This window comes from Pteropus medius, unplaced genomic scaffold, assembly GCF_902729225.1.
Source record: "Pteropus medius unplaced genomic scaffold, Ma_sr-lr_union100, whole genome shotgun sequence".
Lineage (NCBI taxonomy): Eukaryota > Metazoa > Chordata > Mammalia > Chiroptera > Pteropodidae > Pteropus > Pteropus medius.
Genome location: NW_024345600.1, coordinates 3932858 through 3952763, shown reverse-complemented (window position 1 = coordinate 3952763; position 19906 = coordinate 3932858). Strand labels below are relative to the sequence as shown.

The following is a 19906-nucleotide window of genomic DNA, read 5'->3' as shown; positions in this document are numbered from 1 at the left end:
ATTCCATGTCAGCAGCCCCAGAAACATACCTATGCTCACATCTAGGCTTCACTGCCTATTGAGCAAATTGTCTCTGGAAGTCCCGGTTTCGTCATCTATAAAATGGGCATAATGGTATCCACTCTACGGGATTACCTTAGAAATGAAATAAGGTGATGCACACATAGAACTATTCCATCAAAGGTACTGCGTCAGTGTTAACCTTTGCCATCATCTATCCAGCTGGAATATGACAGGGAGGATCCATAAGCTCCCCGCGTCAGTTTTTGAGGCCCCGCCCCCAGCCCTTTGTGACGTCGGGGCCGCCTATTCTACTCCCCATCTGCTAGCCCGCGCCGCTGGCTCTCTCTGGCTAGGCCCGTTAGAGGCCGCTTTGGTCCAGGAAACGCAAGCGGATAGTCTGGGGCCATGAGGAAGCTCACCGCTGGCTTCCTTCTCTCACTCCTGAAGGGTGAGAGAGTCCACTCAGTCTCTTATTCCCCAGACTTGGTCCTTTACCTCCGGAGAATCCTTCCTTTAATGTTTCTGAAACGTTTCTCACGGAGGTCGCATTGGATGTGCTCCCTAGCTTCTGACTGAGCTCCTCCCCTGTCTGCTATGGGCTCGCTTCAATCTCTGCCCCTGTCATCCCCACCGCCCCCGCCCCCTCCCCGGTTTCTAATTTGCAAGGGGCTCCACTGCCCAGTCTGGGTCTGTCCCGGGCCAGAGAAGGTTTTGGAGTTCGGTCCATCCATTCATTTATTCCCCGCCCTGCAGTGTTGTTCCTGCCTCCGTCAACTACCCCAGCCCAGGATTCAATTTCGACCTTCACTCCAGGCAGCCCTCTCTCTCCCACCGAATATGAACGCTTCTTTGCACTGCTGACCCCTACCTGGAAGGCAGAGACGACTTGCCGTCTCCGTGCTACCCACGGCTGCCGGAACCCCACCCTCGTCCAGTTGGACCAATATGAGAATCACGGCTTGGTGCCCGACGGTGAGGGCTCGACTGATTAGTGGGCAGCCCCGTGCTCACTGGAAACAAGGGAAGGATATGGCTGGCCTCTAACCCTGCGCCCACATTCTCCACTCTCCAGACCCAGGGTGCCCACTGCCCTCTCCAGAAGAGAGCTCTCCCTTGTGTGTTCACCTTCTCCACCCCTGACCCTTCTCAGGCGCTGTTTGCTCCGACCTTCCTTATGCCTCCTGGTTTGAATCCTTCTGCCAGTTTACTCAGTACCGTTGCTCCAACCATGTCTACTATGCCAAGGTAAGGCCCAGGACAAAGGTGGATCCGATGTCACAGGACCGAGTGAGGAGCTGAGGAAGAGTTCCAGGAGGGCCATCCTTAGATCTTCCCTCCTGGCCACTTTGCCAATTATTTACCCAGATTATGTATGAGTACAGTCTCACTTTTGGTATTCAGACTGTCATAACAATACTGTTAGTGCAAGAAAAGGAGGGAAGAGGGATGGGAAGAGGCAAAGAGATAAACCCTTTCATTTCTTCTCATGGTCAGTGATTTCATTCAAGTCAAACACAAAAGACTGATGGCAAGGGTGTGGCCCAGACAGGGAGTTTTATCTTGCAGGAGAACCCTTTCTCAGGTCTAGAGGGTTCCACCAGAGACCATGTCCCTTCATCCCTGTCCAGGAACTGTGAAAGAGAAGGCGTGCTGGAAAAGGGACTGAGGAATAAGCTGGAGTAGAAGTCCACCCTTTGAGAAAGGCATTCCCACATTCCTTCTCTTCTTGCAGAGAGTCCGATGCTCCCAGCCAGTCTCAATTCTCTCACCTAACACTCTCAAGGAGATAGACTCTTCTTCTGCTGAAGTTCCACTCACCACAATGACCTCCCCCATGTCAGCCCATATCACAGGTGAGACCCCCCTCCCCAGCACCTGAGAGTAACTCCTTCCACAAATTCCAGAACCCAGGATTTAAGGCATCAGTGGTAGAGAAATGGGAAGAATGTAGAGCGAGGGTGGGAGATGGGGGCAGGCATCCCTTTACATAAGGGAGAGCCTGCTTTTATGAATACAAGTTAGAGCTTTCCTGTCCCAGAATATCTTCTGACATTACTTAACAAGTCTGCAATGAATCCATGTTTCCTAACTCTCCAAAACATTCCGGTGTTCGGAAGCCCTCTAGGACTTTTGTAAGCTAGAAAGGATTTGTTATTCAGAGTATGTGGTGTTTCCTAAGTGAGAGGGACAATAGGTGGTATTTGAGGTCGGAGATAAGGAACAGGGGCACTTGTAAGGGAGGTGGAAAGGTGACATACCACCAATATCACAATCACCATGGTAATACTATTTTGATATCCGTAGTCTTTTCTGTGTCTTTTATACTTGACTGTGTGAATAAGTGTGATTTAGGCTGCTTTCTTCTGTCTTGGTGTTTATTTATGTGTGTCTCTATGAATAAAGACATTTGAGGGACCAGAAAGCTAACCATCCCTTTCCTTTTCTTTCTTGGCCCCTCCCAAACCCTGCTGCAGCCACAGAACGGCAGGCCTTCCAGCCTTGGCCTGAGCGGCTCAACAACAATGTGGAGGAGCTGCTGCAGTCCTCCTTGTCCCTGGGAGGCCAGGAGAAAGGGCCAGAACATAAGCAGAATACAGGGCAGGAGCACAAACAGGAGCAAGGACAAGAACATAAGCAGGATGAAGGGCAGGAGCAAGAGGAGCAGGAGGAGGAACAGGAGGAGGAGGGGAAGCAGGAGGAAGGACAGGGGACAGAGGAGGGACTGGAGGCCATGTCTGAGCTGCAGACTGACTCACAGTCCAAGTTCCAGGCTGAATTTTTATCTTCTAAGCCTTTCTCTTACCCTCCTCGGGTACGGGAAGTGGAGTCTACGCCTATGACGTTGGAGAACATCCAGGAGCTCATTCGATCTGCCCAGGAAATGGATGAAATGAATGATATATATGATGAGGACTCCATCTGGAAAAGCCCAAACTCTGGCGGGTACAGGAAGTTCTGACTCCCCCACCAGTCTTACCCTTCCTGTTGCCTTATTTGGCAACGAGAAGCCCACCTTCCCACCTTTGACCTCCAGATCCACTCAGACCTGGTTGGGCTTCAGGCACACCTAACAATTGCCTGCCTTATTTGTTCTGTGGCCATCACTGGTTTAAGCACTGTCCTAGACACCCATTTTCTACATGGCATATTGGAATGAGCCCTGTACTTGGAGCTACCAGTCTTGGATTCGGGGCTTGGTCTTGTCTCTGGCCTTGATTAACGTTGTAATTTTTAGGAAGTTACTTCTCCTTTCTGGTCCTCAGTTCCTCATATTTAAAAGGAGGCAGTTGCTCCAGAGGACTCTAAGGCTCCATCCAGCATGCTGAACGTGTGTGACCAAGAATAGAGGCTGAGGGAAGGGGAAGGGATTTCCTGCCCCAGCCCTCTGGCCCATCCCCACAAGTCAGTGCTGTCTCATTGCAGCCTCCTGCAGCTGCCCCACGTGGAGGCCTTGCTGGTGATGTGCTATTCCATTATGGAGAACACCTGTACCATGACCCCCACAGCCAGGGCCTGGAAGCACTTGGAGGATGAGGTTCTTGGTTTCGGGAAGACGGTATGCCCACCATGCTGTTTAATGGATACATTCTCACTGGGTATCCTCTGAGCCAGGCACTACTAGGCCTTTGGAGTGAGGGGATGAGCAGGGATACCGAAAACATGAGGCATCCTGGAGAGATTCTCTTCAAGTGGGAATCTTTTCTTTGGAAGGACATCTCCAGCTCACCCTAAAGGAAGAAAGCCCAAGACCTAGTCTGGAATCCATTCCAATCCAGAATCCATTCTTCGGCTCTCTGAGTTTTTAGGCTTGAGTCATCTCCTCATGCAAGTCACCATCTTCAATACTTGGCTTTGCAGCTCTCCTTTCCACAGGAGTCATAGAACCTGTTCCAGGGATCTGTAGAGAGATTCTAGTCTCAGTGTCTCCTCAGCACCCAGCAAGTCCTCTTACCAGGAAAATGTCCTTTAGGTATTCAAATAGCACAAGTTAGCAAACATTTGTCGAGAGCTGGCGTGCCATCTATTTGTTCAACAAATATCGGGCACCAACTCTGTACTAGCTATTGGAGATGTTAGCAATGAGTACAATAGATCCAATCGTCTGGGAGCTCTTGGAGGAAACAGACAGAACAGCATGACAGGATAAACACTGATGGATAAGTACGAAGTGCAGAGAGAGTGGAAGGGAGGGAGCACAACTGTGTTTGGGAGGATCAGAAAATGCTTCTTAGAGGAACTGATGTTTAAACTGAAACCTGAAGAAAAAAGAAGTTAACCAAGTGAAAGAAGGGGCTTAGTCGAAGGTTCCTGTTAGAGGGGATAGTACGTACAAAGGCTCTGAGACAAGAAAGAAAAGAGGTTTCTTGAGGGATGGAGAATGAGCATATTGCTCCTGTACTTAAAGGGCCTGGAGCCCACAAGGGATTCAGCAGCATTACAAAAGGGGTGTGGTAAGTGTTGGAGAGAGCTTTTTAAGTGTAGGAAGTTCAGGAGCCCACTGGATTTTAGGGCTTGGTTAAGGGAACAACGAGGAGTCCATTTTGCCAAAGCAGTAGGAGATAGAGTCTAGGAGATTGTAAAGGTCTTAATGTGAAAAATCTCAAATGGCAGTCTGAAGCATTTGTGTTTAATTGGGTAGGAAATAGGAATTTAGTAACCATTTTTGGGCACGGACATGACTATGCCTTCCTTTATGGGCTGTTGTGTGAAGCAAACAAGGTGACGTAGGAGATTTTGGGCACTGTGGCTGTACCCATGGGGTGGAGAAGGGGGAAGGCGGGATTGACTAGAGATCCTCCTGAGAAGACCGAGAACTCAGACAGGGTGGAGAGCCCAGCGAGGAGACGGGTAGCTCCACTCTATAACGTCTTCCAAGAACTCGGAGGTTTGAACCTATGTGCTTAGAGTACAGGTTTTGAGGTTAGAAGGACTGGATCTTGTCTCAGCTTTACCATCTATATATAAGATGTGGTTTTGAGCAAGTTAGCCTCACTAAGCCTGTTTCTTCATCGGTCAAATGGAGAGATTATTAGTACGTATGCTAGTGTAGGGTTCTTGTGAGTACTGAGATGATAGCGTTTATAGCCATGGTGCCTAGCCCTGTGTCAACTCTTTGTAAATATTAGCATTATTATTAGCACAGAGAGAAAGAGGAGATGGTGGTTGGGAGTCCTATTCAGATAGTCTAAGTTAGGGTAGTCGTAGGTCACCCGATGGTAGATAATCTATCAGGCACTTGGCAGTTGAGGATTTGGAGCATAATAAAGATCTGGATGTCTCTTGCAGAGAGATGAAGAATATCTGGAAGGAGATAAATCATCCAGAAGAGGGTGAAGGAATAGATAGCTGAGGCAAAGTCCTTGAGGAACACTTGAGGTGGGTGGGGGAGGGATAAAAGCCAGAGAAGCTTTCGCAAGAGCCTGAATGCAAAGACATTTTGTGGAGATGGCTCTGAGAGTCTCAGCCTCAGCCTCTTAACCACACTCTTGCCCCAGGTCTGTGACAGCCTTGGGCGACGCCACACAGCTACCTGTCCCCTCTGTGACTTCTGCTCCCTGAAGCTGGAGCAGTGCCACTCAGAGGCCAACCTGCAGCGGCAGCAGTGTGACAGCTCCCACAAAACACCCTTCATGAGCCCCTTGCTTGCATCTCAGAGCTTGTCCATCGGCATCCAGGTACCTAGCTAGCTGGGCAGCCTATAGTGGGGGAGGCCTCAGGCTCCAGGCAGATATGGGCAGTGGGAGGGAGGCCAGCAGGGGAGCAGGGGTGTGCACCTCTCCCCTGTCCCCTGTGCCACAGGTGGGAAACAAACGATCAGGCCACTTTTATGGGCTGGAATTTTACGGTGGGCTCCGCATGGACTTCTGGTGTGCTCGGCTAGCCTCAAAGGGCTGTGAAGATAATCGAGTTGCTGGCTGGCTCCAGACTGAATTCCTTAGCTTCCAGGATGGGGATTTCCCTACCAAGGTCAGAGCCTTTCCCCGAAGCTCAGCCCCGCCTGACTCACCCCACTTCCTTTGGGTTAGTTTCTTTAGGCAGCCCTAGGATGTAGAAGGGGGCTTGGGCTCCTGGCTTCTGAGAACCAGTCCTCACTGCTGAGCCTCCCGTCTCTCTCCGATAGACCTCCCTCCACCTTCCCCCCACACACATACACAACAGAGCAGGATTGTATTTGGCAAAGAAGTAGGAAATGAGAGGGTTGGGAGAGCACAGGACTAGGGGGCAGGAGACAGAGGTTCTGGTCCTAGCTCTGCCGGTTACCTGCCTGGAAGAGAGGGTTTGGTCAGGTTACTTCTCACTCTGAGCCACAGTTGTACTCATCTCTCCAACACATGACTAGCCGATGCCTGAGGGGCACCAACTCTGTGATCCGAAGCTTCACTGCCTCAGTCTGACAGTCTTCTTCCCGGCTCTTCCAGTGCTTTTTCTGCTCAATGGAATCAGCTTTGCTCCCTCTCTCTCCAAAGTTACCTCCCCTGTGGAGCTACCTGTTGTACCTGAGAGCCAGGCCCCCCTTTCTGGTTTAGCAGGGAAAATCAAGGCGAGGAAAAGTAAGGGCAGCTTCAGAAATGGTTGGTCTCTGAGCTGAGAGGCCCCTGCTTAGATCTTATTCCTGGGCCCCTAGATCTGGAAGGAGTCTCAGAGATTATCTCTGCTCCCTGGATTTATAGGCGGGGAGGCGAGGTCCACAAAGGAAATTGACTCACCCAAGGTCACATGTTAGAGAGTGTTCACCCTCCCCCTCACTTACCTATCACTAGGAGGCTCCATGAGACTGGGCCACCAATTGGGCCCCCTTCCCAGGTTCTGTACCCTTAGGGCCCCACTGCCCCATCGCCATTCCTCAGCCGCTTTCCAAGCAAGCTGACCAGCAGAGCAGCCACTTCCCACCTCTGGCTCCTGGCTTCTCCCTAGTAACCTAGTAACTGAACTACGACTGAGAGAGGGATGGGAAAGGCGGAGGGGACAAAGGCCTAGTCCTCAGAGAGGGGAGCACCCCAGGTATGAAAGGTCTGGTTCTCAAGGGTCACGCCTCTTCCCCCAGTTCTGCCAGTGTGGGCAGTCTCTGGAGAGCTGGTGTCTTGTAAGGCTTCTGATATCTTACCTCCCCATCCCTGGCTCCTGGCTTAGATTTGTGACACTGACTTTGTGCAGTACCCGAACTACTGTGCCTTCAAAAGCCAACAGTGTTTGATGAGAAACCGGGATAGGAAGGTGAGCCCCTCACCCTGCCCCCTCCTTCTCCCATAAGCCCCTCAATCACTCAGTTACCTTGGCTGGGTCTGTTCTGAGCCACCGCCCCCCCCACCCCTCCCAGCAGCAGGGATGTGGAGAGCAGTTCCCTACTTGTCTCTCAGGACAGAGGCCTCCACCAGAGTGCTCCCTCTCCTCTACTCCTCCAGCCTTGGAGTAAGCAAGGTTCCCCCAGGCTGGAGGGTTCCGGGAGGGATGCTGCAGATGAGAAGTGAGAGCCCTAAAGACACCACAGGAAGAACCCCATCTGGGTTGGGAATTAGATATTGAGGTCTCACTCTTGCCTCCTGCTATTACTCACCCAATGGTCCAAGATAAGTTACTTCCTTCCCTAGCCTCAGCCTCCTCATTTCTGAAAGGAGGGGGCTGGGCTACTTGGTGTCTCTTGCAGCTTGAAAAACCCGCATCTGAGTTTCCTCCTTCCCTCTCCTGCTCTGTGCCCATGCCCGCCCGCCTCTGGTTCTTATGGGATTTCCGATACCCTCCCACCTCCACACCTCTGGCTCCTGGCTCTGTGACACAGACTGTGTGTACCCGATCCCCATGTAGGTGTCCCGTATGAGATGTCTGCAGAACGAGACTTACACTGTCTTGTCCCCAGCCAAAAGCGAGGACCTTGTACTTCGATGGAGCCAGGAGTTTAGCACCTTGACTCTAAGCCAAGCCGGATGAGCTGGGGTTCGTCCTGTCCCCACCCTACCCCAACCTTTCCACATTCTCCATTGCTTTTAGACTCCATTTGTCAATTTGCTTCCAGGCTGCCCCTTTTGGGTCTCTTACCTGACCCCTACTCACATTTTCCTTGGGTTGGGACAGCAGTCCTGGAGAGGTTCATGATGGGAACTCCACTGCCTTAAAGAACGTCTTTGCATAAAGTATTTATTTTCAACCTGTGTGGCCTATTTTGGTTATGATCCCATCCTCAGCACTGCCACAGTGCCCCATGGGAATCCACCCTCCACCCCCCTGGGGCTTACAAATCCATCCGCAGGTAAGAGACCCTCATGGGAATGGCACTTAGGAAAGCAGCCAGCTGCCAGGAGAAGAAGCCCTAAAAAAATCAGAGTTGGGTTGAAGAAGGCCATAGCTGGTGCAGAGGGATTTTGTGGGCTGTGAGGGCAGACATGTCTTCTTCATCTCTGAAGCCCTAGGCCCCAGGAACTCAGCTGTGAATGTAGAATTGTCCCTCTGGAGGATGAAGGCCAGAGCCTGACTGAGATCATGTCCAGAAGGACCAACCCCGGGGAAAGAGGGCAAGACTTGCACTTTATCAGAAGGGTAGAAACAGCTGGGGACTGGAGCTCAGGAAACTCTAGGTTTGACATCCAATAATGGGCCAGATGGTCTGAATGTTGAGGTGGTTGCATCTTGACCGCATGCATTGAGATGCGACTCCAGCACTGGCCTTAATGACTTGGGATCTCCCAGAGTGTGTTCTGGGGACATATATTTTTGGGGAACTGTACAGTTTCTCTCTCTCCTATAGATTCACAGTGACTAACAACATAAAAAAAAATGGAAAAATTCAAACATTCACAAAAGTAGAAGAGTATAATGCACTCCCATGCACGATCTTCACCCAACTTCGATTATCAACACATGATCAATCTTTTAATGGCATGTTAAAGGCTCTGAGGAGCCCTGTGATAGAGAACCCTGTTTAATCCAATGTTGCCCAAACTCATTTGACCACAATGTCTTTTTTTATGTACCACTCAGAAACTTGAACTTGCTTTTCTGTATTAAGCATGGACAACATGTCCAGCCCTGTTGATACAGAAGACAAGGGGCTTGGCCTGAGGGTGCAGTGAAGAGGGGCTACATCTAAGCTCTTTGCCCAGCTCCCCAACCCCTGTATCCAGCTCACAACCTTGATAAGAGGCAGAAGTAAGGTGGAAACACCCAACCTGGTAACTGCTGCATTGGAGGGGCCACGTGTACTTTGCAATGTGAGGGAGCCCAGCAGCCGCAGCTGACTGACACACAGAGAGGCCCTGGGCAGAGTGAGGTCTAAGCCATGAATGGTAAGAGCAAAACCACCTGCAGGGATCTAAAAGAGAGAGACACCCAGGGGGAACTGGTGAGAACAGCCAGAGCCCGGCAGGTTAGTCACCACATCAGTGGCTGGCGCGCCAGTTAGGCTTCCCAGAAACGGTGGGGGGAGAGTGAGCAACGGGCAGGGGGAGTCATTGCTTAGCCAGAGTTGGGGCTGGATTAAGTGCCATTATCTGCTGAGCTTTCTTCTCTGGCGTGTCTGTGAAGAGGCTGAGGGCACTGCTTCCTCCTCTCTCTCCCTGCGCATGTGGGGTTGGGTGAGTGAGAAGAGCTTGAATCTGCTGAGATCTGCCCAGGCGGGTGTGTCCCCACCCTCCCCAGAAGCAGGTCCTTCCAGCCCAGCCCAGCCCAGAGAAGGCAGCGGAAGCCAGCTTGGGGCAGCGGCAGAGCTCAACGCAGAGCCACAGGTACGGGGGTTTCACAGGTGTGCCTGAACCTCATAGGGCACAAGGGGTAGCACCCCTCCTTCAGAAATGGGGGACCTGGGTGGGGAGAGAGGTGAGGGTGGGCCCTAGACCCTGGAAGATCTTTTATTTGTTTGTTTTTTCTTTTTTGTTTTTGTTATTGTGTTTTGTTTTTTGAAAACCTTTTTGAATAGAGTAAAAAGCTAAAAGGTGCTGCCTCAGACTTAAAGACCTTGTCAGACAGAGGACACACCCTGGAGTGCCCCTCTGAAGCTTAAAGCCCCACTCTGGGGCATATTGGGGAGGCTGTGTTCTCCCTTCACCCTTTAGGCCCCTCTGTCATGCTGAACCCCAGGCATCCCAAGGCCACTGAGGTGAGCCCTCTGGGGACGGTCTTTCAATTTTTTCCCACTCTCAGTTAATATTTAACCCCCCACACCCACTCACCTCTCAGGGCCAGGCTCTCTGCTAGATGACAATGAATTTATCCAATTGAGTTCCATGAACATGTTCCCAGACTCAAATGTTCTTTTGGTTATCCTTCCCAGCTAACCAAAGGATATTATTCTAATAGGGTGTTTGAGAAAACACTGCCTTAACCCAATGCGTTCATCTACAGAATAGGATTAGACAAGATGGTCTCTAATGTTCCTATGCTCTGATAGGATGTGGTGACACTCTCGTGAGTGACATGAAGAGGATGAAATTTCACATATTAAGCACAGGTAGGGGAAATATTTGAGGGTAGGCAAGGCCTTATGATACATTTGTATCACATCTATTACCTATATTAATGGGGGCCTCCCTGACAAGAAGGGAATCTCCCACCAGATTGTATCTCCAGCTCCTTTTAGGGTGAGCTGAAGTTATATCCCTACGGAGAAAGGGAGACAAGGATCGAGTGGGAAACAAACTTGTAAGCCTCACCTCCTGACCACCCAGAGACTCTAGAGCCCAGCTCTGTCTGCCATCTGCCTCTGATGCCATCAGCTCTCCCCCACCCTGCTGCCTTCAGCATATACCCCAACACACAAACCTTGTGTGTCCAGGCCCACAGGGAAGGAAACGGCAGAAAGGGTGAAGGCAGAAGCCAGTGGTGTACACACAGTGCTGTCAGAGTTCAGGACGAGGACAATGAGGTCAAAGGCTGCAGGAGTCTTGGAGGTGGGACATAGCCAAGCTCCCAAGAAGAGTAAGATGCATGCAGACCACTCAGGGCACAGGGCTAGAATGGCTGACTTCTCTTTTTTTTTTTTTTTTTTGAGTGACTTCTCTTGATTGAGACTTTATTTCCTGTTTTTATTTTCCAGCTCTTGAAAGCAGGGTGGAGGGAGATGTGCGGGTGAGGAGGTGACATCCCCACATTGGGGAAACTAATTATAGAGCTGCAGGTCACCTTTGCTTTCTGCCTTTACCCAGAAAAAGGGAGAGAGATGAGATCAGTATACCCGGGGCGGGAGAAGACACAGCTGAGGATGATATTAGAAAGGTAGGAGGAGACAGGTTCAAGTAGGTGTGGGGAGGCTGGAGCAGGAATTTTGGCTGGGGAAAGCAGAGCAGGCCTGGACTAGGGAGAAGGAAGGATATGGAGAAAGAACATGATGACCCCCTGGGGCCTGAGCCAGACGGGCACCTCTCCTTGGGAAGAACATGGTCCCTGGGGCAGGAGGAGGCTGATCACTCACCCTGGTGACCTCTTACACTCTCCACGCCACAGAGCTCTCAGACCCAGGACAAGCTGATGAGCAGAACTCATCTGAGTCCCCAAAGCAGCTCTGGGACAGAGCTTTTTACAAAGCCTTTAGACCACATTAAGGTTTTGCTGGAGGCTTAGCACAGTTTGGATCCGTTTGGGGAGTCTGAATATACAAATATTGAGAGGTCTTTATTTTTTTTAGTCTTTAAAAAAATTTTTTTTTTAAAATTACAGTTGACATTCAATATTATTTTATATTAGTTTCAGGTTCAAGAGGTCTTTATAAATAAGCTCGTCTGTGTGTACAGGGTGCGTCCTCCCAATCGCTGCCTGAGCACAGCAGCAGAGGAAATGGGCTTAGCTCACAAGGCAGATTAGAGGGCACCCGGTGTATGGGTGGGACACACTGAACTGGCCACGATCCAGAATTTAAAATGAGATTGGGGCTATTCTAGAGCTGATCGTCTGGGGCAAGGGGAGTGGGGAGATCTGCGATTCCTTCTTTTCAAACTTCTAAAGAATGTGAATTACTGAAAAGAGGAGTCAGAGAGAAAACAAAGCATTTGGTGAATATGTGGAAGGGACAAGGGGGGAAGTGCCCGGAGAGGGTGGCAGACAGAAAAGTTGGACAAAGAAGAGGTATTTCCCTCCCCTCTCTGCCCCCAACATTGTCCCAAATTGCCTATTCCTTTGTCTTCAGCTCCTGTCTGCACTGTTGGTCAGATGCCAGAAGTGTGGATACCGCGGGTAGGTTGTATGGATCATGCTCTTGGGTGAGAGGGAATGATCATGATCGAGCCTCCTCCCCACTTTTATTCTCTCATTCTCACTTCCTGCCTATGGCAGAAAATAGCTCTGTCCCTCTAGCTTATCTCAGCGAAGAGCGGTGCCCAGCCCAGCTCAGAGGGCAATGAGACAGGTCTGAGAGGCCCTTAAGACAAAAGGAAGCTGGGCCCGAACGTGCACGTGGGAGGCTGAAGGACAGAGACGCAGGCAGGAGCAAAGCGGCCGCACATGCTCTGGTGTGTCAGTGGTGTGGTGGGCGGATGATGTGGGATGGCGCAGTCCCCAGGGCCGCCTCATGTTTGCCCCTCAGTGCCTTGGGGCTGGGATCTGTTTGTGCACATCAGCATGAATATGGGCTCTTGAAGCTGTCTGGCCATGCCTGTCTGTGTAAGACCATGGTCCCCTAAGGCAGAGGCTATGTCTGACCTTCCTCCAGGGGCTGATCGTCCGTGCCTCCATGCATACACATACTTGTGTGTTACAGAGTATGTAGAGACATTCATGGCTAGGGATCTGCTAGGGATATTACTAGGGATCTTGTGTGTAAATCTCAGTGCACTTATACTGCTCTGTGTCCTGGGCTCAGGTACATGTGTGTGGCAGTATGCTTATGTTACCACATCCACATGTGTTGAGGTGACTGAGCCTATGTGGGCCTCCATATCATGTTTCTTCTTCTCCTTGGTGAAATGAAACCCTAGTGGCTGTCCTTTTCTGGGGTAGCTGCTGTTTCCTTACTTCTTATCTTTCCCCCATAACCTGACCTCTTCCTCCAGGCAGGATTGGAGAAAGGGGGCAGGGCTGCCCCTTCCTCACATCTAGAACCCTCCTTCCATTTCCTGTTTGCCTCCTTTTTGGCAGTTTTCTCATCTTTGCCATCTGGCCTGGCACTGCGCCCGTCCAGCTCCACTGACGGAAGCTCCAGGGAAGCAGGCGGATGGGGTGGGGACCAGGGCAGGGGCTTGTCAGCTCTCAACTCTCAGCTCGGGCCATTCTATGTGAGTCTGTCAGAAAAGGGTGATTTTTTTTTTTTTAAATATATAAATAGGTTCCACTATAGAGAAACCCAAGGACTTTTTCTTTTGGAATGAGAATAGCATTGCCATCTGCTTTACTAAAGGATTCTTAACTTTAAGTAGCAGCTTACCTAATACATTTTTGTCTGTTTAACATTGTAACTGTTGACAGAAAGACTTGGAATTCTTGGAAAATAATTATTTATTCACTAATTCAGTGTCTAGTATGTGCCTCCCAGTTATAAGGAGCTATTGATTTTCCGAGCAATGGTTAAGAATGATAAAGTTTTACTGTAAGTATGGTGTAAACTGTTATTGAAATTTTAATATAAGCTGTTTCCAAACACACCTTTTAAGGGACATGGTCTTTTACTCAGTGAGTTATACAGGTGGATAAGATAGTCAGGAGTGGGTAATTAGTGGTTAGTTGCCTGGATTGATACAAGAGATACTGTAACGAATTATAGTATGGGCAAACATGGGGGGAGGGGCCAATATCCTGCCAGGCAGCCAATGACTACCACAAGGGCCTGCTAAGTAGAGAGACTGAAATGTGAGCAAGCTTCGGAAGAAAAGTCCTAGGTCCCAACCCAGGACTTTATCATCTAGTTGGAGGAAATGAACAGACATAAAACAACCCGAGGAATTCAAAGTAGCAAGCTAAGTGCTTAAGCAGGTAAGGGAAAATAGTAAAGAGGGGCATATTTGTATGTGTAGAAGAGATGAGCCTGTGTTATCGGTGTTTGCTGTGGGAGAAAGAAGGAAGTGGGATATAAAGTATATATCAATTGGACAAATGAGGAAGTAAAACAATTTATCTGTGGGCACAGGTTTCATACAGGCAGATCTAAAAGACCAGGTGCTCTGTATACCATGCATCCTCAACTCCAACCATCCACTCTTGATGGAAGCAGCACTGGACGACTTGGACTTTGGAGCTGGGCAGTCCTGGGTGTAAATCATGACTTCGCTCCTCACCAACTGAGCTCTTGAGCTTCTGTTTGCTTTCCTGTGAAAATGAGAATAAACACTGACCTCAAGGGGATGTTGGATTAGCGATTATGCATGTAAAATACCCTGGGATATGGTGAATGATCAGTAAATGACAGCTATTTCACTCAACATTTATTGACAAAGGTGCTGGGGATGCAAAGATGAAGAAGTCACAGTCCACAGCCTCTTCCTCAAGGAGCTCACAGTTCAGTGGGAGATACAGACTAAGAACAGCTAATTACAGTACAGTTGGGAACAGCTATGATAACTGTTCTGCTATATCTCTTACAAGTCTTAAACTGCTGGTAGCTGTGGTTAGAGGGAAAACAAACGAACAAAAACCCCAAAAGAAAACTTCTTATACTCAAGTTTACAACTTGGTCCCATGTAAGAATTTAAGCAGTTCCTTTCGAAAGAAATAACTACAGAATCTTAGGATAACTGCTCAAGGTCTCTGGACAGTTTCTCTCCCTAAAGATGGCACATGGACGCTCATCTCCCTAAAGATGGCACATGGACGCTCATGCTATTGTAAACAGCATTATTTACAATAGCCAAAAGGTGGAAAAACTCATGTAACCATTGACAGATAAATGTATAATCAAAATGTGGTAAACACACACACACACACACACACACACACACACAATGGAATATATTATTCAGCTATAAAAAAAATGCAATTCTGATACATATACATGGATGGACCTCAAACACCTTATTGTAAGTAAAATAAACCAGACAGGAAAGGACAGTTATTATATGACTCCACTCATATGAGGTATCTGGAATAGGCAAAGACATAGAGACAGAAAGTAGAATAGAGGTTACTGGCAGCTGGAGGGCAGGGGTGGTGGTGGAGGTGGAATGGGCAGTTATTGTTTAATGAGTACAGAGTTGTTTGGGATAGTGAAAAAGTTCTGGAAGTAGTGGCGATAGTTACATAACATTGTGAATGTACTTAATGCCACTGAATTGTACACTTAAAGATGGTTAAAATGGGCCCTGACGCTTCAGGAGCCGTGGGCTTCGGTGCAGACATGGCCAAGTTCAAGAACCAGACCACGCACAACCAGTCCTGAAAATGGCACAAAAATGGCATCAAGAAACCCAAATCACAAAGATATGAATCTCTCAAGGGCATGGACCCCAAGTTCCCGAGGAACATGTGCTTTGCCAAGAAGCATAACAAGAAAGGGCTGAAGAAGATGCAAGCCAGCAACGCCAATGCCATGAGTGCACGTGCGGAGGCTGTCAAGGCTCTCAGAAAGCCCAAAGAGGTCAAGTCCAAGATCCCAAAGGGCGGCAGCCACAAGCTCAGTCGACTTGCCTACATCATTCACCCCAAGCTTGGGAAATGTGCTCGCGCCCATATTGCCAAGTGTCTCAGGCTCTGCTGGCTGAAGTCCAAGGCCAAGGCTCAAACCGAGGTCCAAGCAGCTCCGCCTCCAGCTCAGGCTCAGGCTCTGGCTCCCAAAGGTGCCCAGCCCCCCACGAAGGCTCCAGAGTAGAAGCCTCTGTCTGCTGATGTGAGGATGGAAGGACTGGTGTGACCCCTGGGCTGCTGTCTGCTTTGGGCTGGTGTCCTATGCTATTTGTACAAATAAATCTGAGGCAGAATAAAAAAAAAAGATGGTTAAATGGTAAATATTAAGTTATGTATATTTTACCACACACACAATAGATGGCATCTGGGTAGCTTCTGTGGCCTTGCGAGATTAAGGAAAGCGGGATCCTCTGGCTTCTCTACCACTTAGCCTTGGTCTGCCAGCTGTTGCCTGAGGACTGCAGCTGCTGTGGTCTGCTCTCTCCACCAGACTCATCAGCACCTGTGGTACTACCTCACCTCACTGCCCTGCTCCTTGGGCTTAGGGTCCCTTTTGAGCCCTCACTATCAAACCACCATCTCTCCCCTATCATAGAACCCCATCTGGGAAGCTCTCTAGTCAGCCCCTCCAGGAGAGCCCCTGGAAAAGCTCAACTCACGAGGCCTTACTCTGCCTAGCAGGACTGCGGTTGTGTGCAAACAGCCTATGAGAGCCCTGTTATATTATTATCCCCATGTTACAGATGAAGAAACAGAAAGAGAGGTCAAATAAGCAAGCTAACCAGGGTGCTCTGAGCACAAACCCAGCCTACACAGGAGCAACAGTGGATGTAATGAGGCTGGGATTTTGTACTGTACTTGGGATCTTGAACTTTATTCTTTAAATAATGGAGAGCCAGCACAGCACCTGTTCCGGGGAGGTGCTCCATAGTACTGGTCACTACCTGACATAATACCTGTTTGATTGCACTTTATTACCTGTTTCCCTCCAAAGGAATGAAAGTAGGTGAGGGCAAGGCCTTTGTTTTGTTCACTACTGTGAAAATGCCTGGAACATTCTAAAGGCTCAGTGAGTATTTGTAGAAGAAAGGGAGAGAAATTATTAGATAACAATAGCATAAACACTTTATGTATATCATCTCACTTAATCTAACAGCCTCATAAATTAAGGAATCTTCCCTCCTCCCCCCACCCCCGCCCCAGGTAAGAAAAATGAGGTCAGAGAGATTAAGTCACTTTTCTGAGGACAAATACTAGGCAAATTGGCAAAGCCACGATTTAAATCCAGGCAGTCTGACACTATGCTACACAGCCCTGCTGCAGAAAGCTACTCTGGCTGGCTGGAAAATAAGGAAAAGACTTGAGGCTGAAGAAGTAGGCAGGCCAGTTTAGCTAGATAAACATTTGTGTCTTCAACCCTGTCTTTGCATAATCTTGACTTTTGGTTTGTCTTTCTATTCCAGGTCTCCAGATGATGAAGCTGTCACCAAAGGCATCCATCTCCTTGCAGCCAACTGCTCAGCAACCATAGCCCACATTCCCATGCCCTGCCTCTACTTGCTTTGAGATTATCTCTGTGTAGCCTCCAGGCCCTTCCCTGGAGATGAACGCAATGCCAGGGCCCTGGTGTGCCCCATGATGCCCCGAGCCTAGCTCCTTGGTACGCTTTGGCATGATGTTGATCAACTCCTCGGCAAACGCTTCTATCATCAGCTCTGATTTTCCGTGTCCTGACTACCAGACCACCCACCGCCTGCACATGGTGGTGTATAGCATAGTGCTGGCTGCAGGGCTCCCACTCAATGCACTGGCCCTCTGGGTCTTCCTGCGCGCACTGCGCGTGCACTCAGTAGTCAGCGTGTACATGTGCAACCTGGCAGCCAGCGACCTGCTATTCACCCTCTCGTTACCTGTGCGCCTCACCTACTACGCGCTGCACTACTGGCCCTTTCCGGACCTCCTGTGCCAGACGGCGGGCGCTATCTTCCAGATGAACCTGTATGGCAGCTGCATTTTCCTGACCCTCATCAACGTGGACCGCTACGCCGCGGTCGTGCATCCCTTGCGGCTGCGCCATCTGCGGCGGCCCCGCGTAGCGCGGCTGCTCTGCTTGGCCGTGTGGGCGCTTATTTTGGTGTTCACCGTGCCCACCATGCTCGTGCACAGGCCCTCGCCCTGCAGCTACCGCGGCATCCAGGTGCGCCTGTGCTTCGAGAGCTTCAGCGACGAGCTGTGGAAGGGCGGCCTGCTGCCGCTCGTGCTGCTGGCCGAGGGACTGGGCTTCTTGCTGCCCCTGGTAGCGGTGGTCTACTCGTCGGGCCGGGTCTTCTGGACCCTGGCGCGGCCGGACGCCACTCAGAGCCGGCGGCGGCGGAAGACGGTGCGGCTCCTGCTAGTCAACCTGGTCATCTTCCTGCTGTGCTTCGTGCCGTACAACACCACGCTGGCCGTCTACGGACTGCTGCGGAGCAACTTGGTGGTGGCGAGTCACGCGGCCCGCAATCAGGTGCGCGGGGTGCTGATGGTGATGGTGCTGCTGGCCGGCGCCAACTGTGTGCTGGACCCACTGGCGTACTACTTCAGCGCCGAGGGTTTTCGCAACACGCTGCGCGGCCTGGGCTCTCCGCTCCGGCCCAGGGCCTTGGCCACCAACGGGGATGGGGCGGCGCTCACCCAGACGCCCGCGGAGACCACTCACACCACTAGCCTGGCTGCCGCCAGCCAGGGACTGCTCAGGCACTCCACGCCCGGGACGCCCTTCACCCAGTGCCCCGGGGATTCTGCCCTCTAAACGCACATCGAGCCCTAGCTCGATCACCCCCACCCCCACCCCTTCGCGCCTCTCACACTCACTGACTTTGAGGGTATCCGCATGAGAGAAGTGGATCGGACACTTGGACTTCTGAGTGGCAACTGCATTAATGCAGACAAGAACAAAGTATGGGAGCAAGGGGCACAGGGAAGGAAGAGTGCTGGTGGAAATGTCTCTAAATTGGTGATGGTCAGCATAGGGAGGACCCCTTAGTCCGTCGGAAGTGATGCTATGAGCCTGTCAATGCAGAGGCAGAGGATTACTGAAATGCCCTTGACACGGAGGGGGTGTGTGTGGGAGGCGGAGTCTTGAAACACTGCCGACATAGATGGAGCAGAAAATGGGTGTCCTGGATTTAGACAGACCACAGCAGTCTTAGAGACATAGATGCCACCCACTTTCATTTCCACCTGGTCTTCCCCTGCCCAGCACTGAGGCATAATACAAGAGTTTATTGGATACGGACAAAATCGGGATTCCTTCTTGTTTAGAGACTCGTAACAATTTAGACCTGACACCCAGCATGGGGTGGTTGGGGGCAGGGAAATCGGTGAGTTCAGTTTTTTCCCCAAAAACTTTTGGTCCCTGTTCCCCTTTTGAGGTCTTTTCAACCCCCTTTCAAGACCTCCTCCAGTCTAGGTCCTAAATTCTCCCCCCATCCACTTCTACATCTAGAATAAGGAAAAAATTCTTTGTACTAAAGTAGCAGTTCTCAAAACTTTTGGGTCTCAGACCCCTTTACACTGAAAAATTGAGGATTCTAAAGACCTTTTGCTTATGCTTTATTCTTTTGATAACATATTAGAAATTAAAACTAAGTTTTATAAAGAGAAATACACAAGCACACATTCCATTAGCTGTGAGAGCAATGATATCACATTTCATGAAGCCTCTGGAAAACTCCACTGTATACCTGTGAGACAATAAGAGTGAAAAAGACAATGACATCCCAATAGTGTTATGAAAACAGTTTTGACCTCGTGGACTCCTCAAACAGTGGGTCCCCAGAATGCACTTTGAGAACCATACCTATCCCAAAGTATTAGAGTTCCTGTGTAACTTCCCAGGGCATTATATACATTGTATTTTTTATTGCTATGGGAGAGAGCAATGCTCAATAAATCACTTGTTATAGTCCTTAAGGCTTGGGGTTGGGGGGGCGGACAGTAGGAGCTTGCACACCAAATGGAACTCTGCCTTGGGCTTCCTCGAGCAGCAGCCCTAAAGTCGGGGTGGAACAAGTCACACAGTCAGGAGGAGAGGGTGGGGCTTCTCCAGAGACGGAAAAGGAACTGTGCCACAGCCAGAAGAAGAATTTACAGGGAAGTTAGAGTGCTAGGGGAGGACAGGAATAGGCTGACTGTTCTTGGCAAGCTGGAGGCAAGGGAAATGAAAGACTGGTTTATGGGCCACCTACTGTTTCTTTCCCTCTTTACTGGAGTCGGGGGCTGGGAGGGATTGCAGAGTTTGCACTATGACATCTTGAGACACTGGCATTAGTGAAGGAGTTGTTGCCATGGGTGTGTCCTATATGCATTTCTGTCCCTGTTTCTCTCACTG

General features: G+C 50.0%; 2 protein-coding genes and 1 pseudogene across 2 annotated transcripts; all 3 read left to right on the top strand.

Annotated features, from left to right (window-relative positions):
* The first annotated feature begins 408 nt into the window (after positions 1-408).
* On the top strand, positions 409-7965 carry ACRBP (acrosin binding protein). The gene is made up of 10 exons (XM_039874160.1): positions 409-451; positions 757-975; positions 1154-1248; positions 1736-1856; positions 2478-2946; positions 3427-3559; positions 5499-5678; positions 5803-5970; positions 7135-7218; positions 7807-7965. Exons 1-10 carry the CDS (start codon positions 409-411, stop codon positions 7927-7929), a joined length of 1635 nt encoding a protein of 544 aa, XP_039730094.1. The 3' UTR covers positions 7930-7965.
* Positions 7966-15183: 7218 nt separating this feature from the next.
* Positions 15184-15918, top strand: LOC120611652 (60S ribosomal protein L29-like; annotated as a pseudogene).
* Positions 15919-17174: 1256 nt separating this feature from the next.
* Positions 17175-19900, top strand: LPAR5 (lysophosphatidic acid receptor 5). Its single transcript, XM_039874163.1, has one exon. It carries the CDS (start codon positions 17207-17209, stop codon positions 18323-18325), a length of 1119 nt encoding a protein of 372 aa, XP_039730097.1. The 5' UTR covers positions 17175-17206; the 3' UTR covers positions 18326-19900.
* Positions 19901-19906: the final 6 nt, after the last annotated feature.

Excerpts from the sequence above, each read along its gene's own strand:
- LPAR5 (XM_039874163.1), top strand. The coding sequence starts at position 17,207 with ATGATGTTGATCAACTCCTCGGCAAACGCTTCTATCATCAGCTCTGAT.
- ACRBP (XM_039874160.1), top strand. The coding sequence starts at position 409 with ATGAGGAAGCTCACCGCTGGCTTCCTTCTCTCACTCCTGAAGG. Across the intron at positions 976-1,153 it reads TCACGGCTTGGTGCCCGACG|GCGCTGTTTGCTCCGACCTT; the intron begins GTGAGGGCTCGA and ends GACCCTTCTCAG. Across the intron at positions 5,679-5,802 it reads GCTTGTCCATCGGCATCCAG|GTGGGAAACAAACGATCAGG; the intron begins GTACCTAGCTAG and ends CCTGTGCCACAG.